Here is a 3,845-nt window from a genome sequence, read left to right on the forward strand (position 1 = left end):
AACATTCGCCAAAGTACATGATAGTTCTAGAAACGTTGCGTCACAGTAGTCATGTGACTCGATGACGCAACAATATGTAAAATGACAACGTTAAACTTCTTATACTAGAAAGGTAAGTGTACAAGACACGTTAACCAAAGAATAAGCAAAATCGAAGAAACTGGACAAATTAATTTTGTAATATTTTTATGTAAATTAGTTTCTTAATTCTAGAAAAATAACAATTATGGAAATAACAGATAACTAGGTCAGAATAGATCTCTGCGTAAATTGTTTTTGTTGTTAGTATTTAAACACGTTTTTGAAAATAATTAAGTGTTGTGTCATTTCCACACATTATGGATAGATCATTTCCTTTTGCCACGGAATAAACTAGCAAATAATCCTTCACTCGGTCCACCTCCAATAGGTTCAAAAGAGACTGGTTCAGCATATATTATCAAAGGAGGTATTCCTGCCACCCTTCCAGTTGATAATTGTGGTATAGCCTGTTGAAATAAAATCATTATTTGAATTAATGAGTCCCATATTCCAAATTTTATCGAAAAATACGAATATTTTGCTATGTTGTCATGCTTAGTTAAAACAAAAACACATAATAATATGTAAATTATTTTACCAAATATTCGTAACATGCTAGTTTAAAGACTTCTGTAAGATAGAAACTAGTTTACAGTTTAACAATATAGAATTGTTATTATAACATGCTGGTATCAATTAATAAAACATTCCTGGGTCAATAGCTGAATTACAAACAAGAAAATGATATTCAAATTTGTGATTTTGAACTTCTAGAAAATAATATGGATATTTTCTGTTATATTCCTGGTAACATGAGTTCTTAGATAGTAAAAATGTTCTCGTCAAGACAAAGTGCCGCGGCAATTTTTTGTTCAGATTGATTTCCTGTGTTATTTAAAAACGGATGTTTCGTATTGTTAGGTATTAGAATTTCGAATAGTCCGATAGTTAACTGATAATTTAAATTTATTAGTTAAACTGTACTTTGGATTTAGTATTTCTATAAATGCAAATATATAGTCAGTTTATGATATTTGCCAACAAGATTAATACACACCGTTTTCGTTTTTAACACAAGTACGTCTTAATATACGCACAACAGTACAATTTACAATAACAACTATTATAAATAGTTACTACAAACAATGATTTATAAACAGAAGTTTCACAAACTTACAAACAATATAAAGTTTTCTTTCTATTCTGGTAATTCCTTGATATCTTATCAAGGGTTCACGATGAGCGAGTTGATGTAAAGACGATTCGCCAGGAAGCTAGCTAGGTATGTCTCTTTGGCCACGCACACTAGGTTTTCACGGGTGACGTTTGATAATGTTTTCGTAAAAATACTAATGTCCGATGAGAATCCACTGAAGTTAAATGATTTGTAACGTTCGAAATTTTTAAATATTCCTGGTCAGATATCTTAAGTTTTCCGATTGATAAGCGTTATAACAATCAGTTATAGCTTTCGAAGTTTTATAACACACTATATAGTGAACTAATAATAGACACACTCTTATACATGTATGGAGGCGTTATAGAAATTTTAGTCTTACGTAACAATGCAAGTTACATTTTAAACGTTTAGGTATATACACATATATTATTGATTTTTACTCTCGGGAATCTTCTACAACTTTGGAGAATGGGTGGGAGTTTCGCAATACCTATCTAACAGTATAAGCTATGTATGTTTCTAAATATAAACTTAATCTAAACAACGTTCATATTCAAATAAATACATAAAAAATTCGTTACACATATAAATAAAATTCCTGCAATTGAATCTACACATAATCATGTAAAGCATGATACGATAGTTCGTTGTTCTGACAACAATAATGTATAGCTTAGTCTTAAATGTGTAATAACCAGATCGCAGTGAAGTTCCGTTCATAAGTAAATTGTAAACAGCTTGTGTTGATACGTGAGTTATCATTCTGATCGATTATTTTATTTTGTTTTAGAGAAGAAAAGAAAACAAACTAAAGGGTTAAATACCTTAACAATTAAGGTCAATCTTCCATAAGGTATGAACTTGTCAATGTTTCCATGTATTCCACCGCCGCTATAACTACTAGCAGAGGCTTTTAACTCTGTATCTACCTTACCCTCTTTTTCAGCTTGTATCACTGCTGTCAACAGCAGTATTGACATAACGAACTCAACCTGGAAAGAAATATCAAACCGTAGAATAGAAAATACGTCAACAATTATCAAAAAAGTCAATATTACCATGAAAACATTATTCAATAAAAACGCATTAAAATCTTTCGGGTATATAGCATGGTGAGATTAGATGCCAGAATATGATCAGTTAATCAAATGCTACATTTTCTTACCTTAAAAGAACATCTTAGATTGATTTTTGTTTTATCTTTAATAATCCTAATGTTATTCTTAGCTAGATTTTTACAGAAATACAACTCTGCCCACCAAAGCAGACTGAAAAAAGAGAAATAATTATCCATAGCTTTAATTCTTTTAACTTGGAAATTTTGAGAAATTTTAGATAATAAAATACACTACTTAAAGTTAGTGCTGTGCAACTCTGAATTCGTGCACTTGGGTTTCCCGAAAGTTCTTAATTTTTCATAGTCTTGATAATAAAGTTTTGGTGTACTTATAAATCATCAGTACAGTAAATTGTAAAATCGCTAGTTTGTAGTAATGATCATTAGGTAAGCTAGTTATATACTCACTATTTTCTTCATCCCGTTCCAGCTTTTATTTTCAGTGGACCTGCAGATTACTGTAAGATTTCAACATTTTCTCTTTATATATATACTCTGAGAAAATTATCTAATATCTCAACTTTTATTATTAGTACCTGCCATATTATACAAAAACTGGTTAGAAGGGCAGTGTGTTTGTTTGTGCCTGTGTGCGTAAGTTTCAGCTGTAAATTCGTCTCATGAAATATTTACGTTATCTAACTGGATTTCGTACACTCTCTTTGTATAATGTTGTTGTTTTTCTGCATAGAACTCTAATAAATTTTTTTTCCGGAAACTGGATTAACGATTTTTCGCCCTTTTCTGTTGTCTTATCATTGGTTATTTAAAAATAAAACAAGAGGTTTGGTATTCAGTTAAACCACTTTTGAGCACATAAAACTATTTTGTTGTAAGTGATTTAACTATGTCAATATATGTTTGTAATTTTTCTAGTTGAAATATATAACTAAATTCTTGGAAAGCGGGAGTAACTTGTATGACCACAATGTAGATGTTTGTTCTATATGTTTAAGAAAACTGATGTGAAATAATGATAACTCAAATGTGATGTTGTATTTACAGTTTTGTTGATTTCTGAACCATTTAATTAACAAAGAAAACATAAACGCTAAACATGTCTCATTCAGAATTGTTAACAAAAGGCATCAGAAAAGCTTTACCAGCTAATATGGCTTTTGTCTTGGATCCATAGTTAATGAGAAAATGAAAGAAAACTTGAAATGTAAAAATAACAGATGATAGTCATCACAACGTAAAAGTTTCTTCATAACAATACTACTATACAAACTCGCGTGTTTTCCGTATTACGTATATGTTTATACGTAATCGCTTTAACTAGTATTGTTACATAATCTGAATTTTCTAGAAAACGTTCCCACGCCTATAAATATCACCAACGCAACGCGCCAAAAGAGTGTCTATTAGTATGTTAGGACAGCGGAAGTCACGTGACGCTAGTAACACGTCATGAACTTCTAGAAAATTCATGTCCCTTCCTGAAGCCTCGAGTGTTTACTAGATGTGCGGTAGTCTTGTATATAAGACCGCCAAGATGTGACGGCAACAATGTAATTGAACTGCAGA

The 3,845-nt window shown here is 30.9% G+C and overlaps 1 protein-coding gene across 1 annotated transcript; it reads right to left on the minus strand.

The window, feature by feature from the left end:
- Nucleotides 1–29: 29 nt before the first annotated feature.
- LOC111086611 lies at nt 30–3,556 on the minus strand. The gene is made up of 3 exons (XM_022390128.1): nt 2,727–3,556; nt 2,026–2,193; nt 30–488 (listed from the first exon to the last, which is right to left on the minus strand). The coding sequence occupies exons 1-3, from the start codon at nt 2,736–2,738 to the stop codon at nt 348–350; spliced, it is 321 nt and encodes a 106-aa protein (XP_022245836.1). The 5' UTR covers nt 2,739–3,556; the 3' UTR covers nt 30–347.
- Between the last annotated feature and the right edge of the window lie 289 nt (nt 3,557–3,845).

This window comes from Limulus polyphemus, unplaced genomic scaffold (assembly GCF_000517525.1).
Source record: "Limulus polyphemus unplaced genomic scaffold, Limulus_polyphemus-2.1.2 Scaffold1251, whole genome shotgun sequence".
Taxonomy (NCBI): Eukaryota; Metazoa; Arthropoda; class Merostomata; order Xiphosura; family Limulidae; genus Limulus; species Limulus polyphemus.

Bases quoted from the DNA above. Each gene is read 5' to 3' on its own strand.
- LOC111086611 (XM_022390128.1), bottom strand. The intron at 489-2,025 runs GTATTTAACCCT...TTATTTCAACAG, and splicing joins GATTGACCTTAATTGTTAAG to GCTATACCACAATTATCAAC.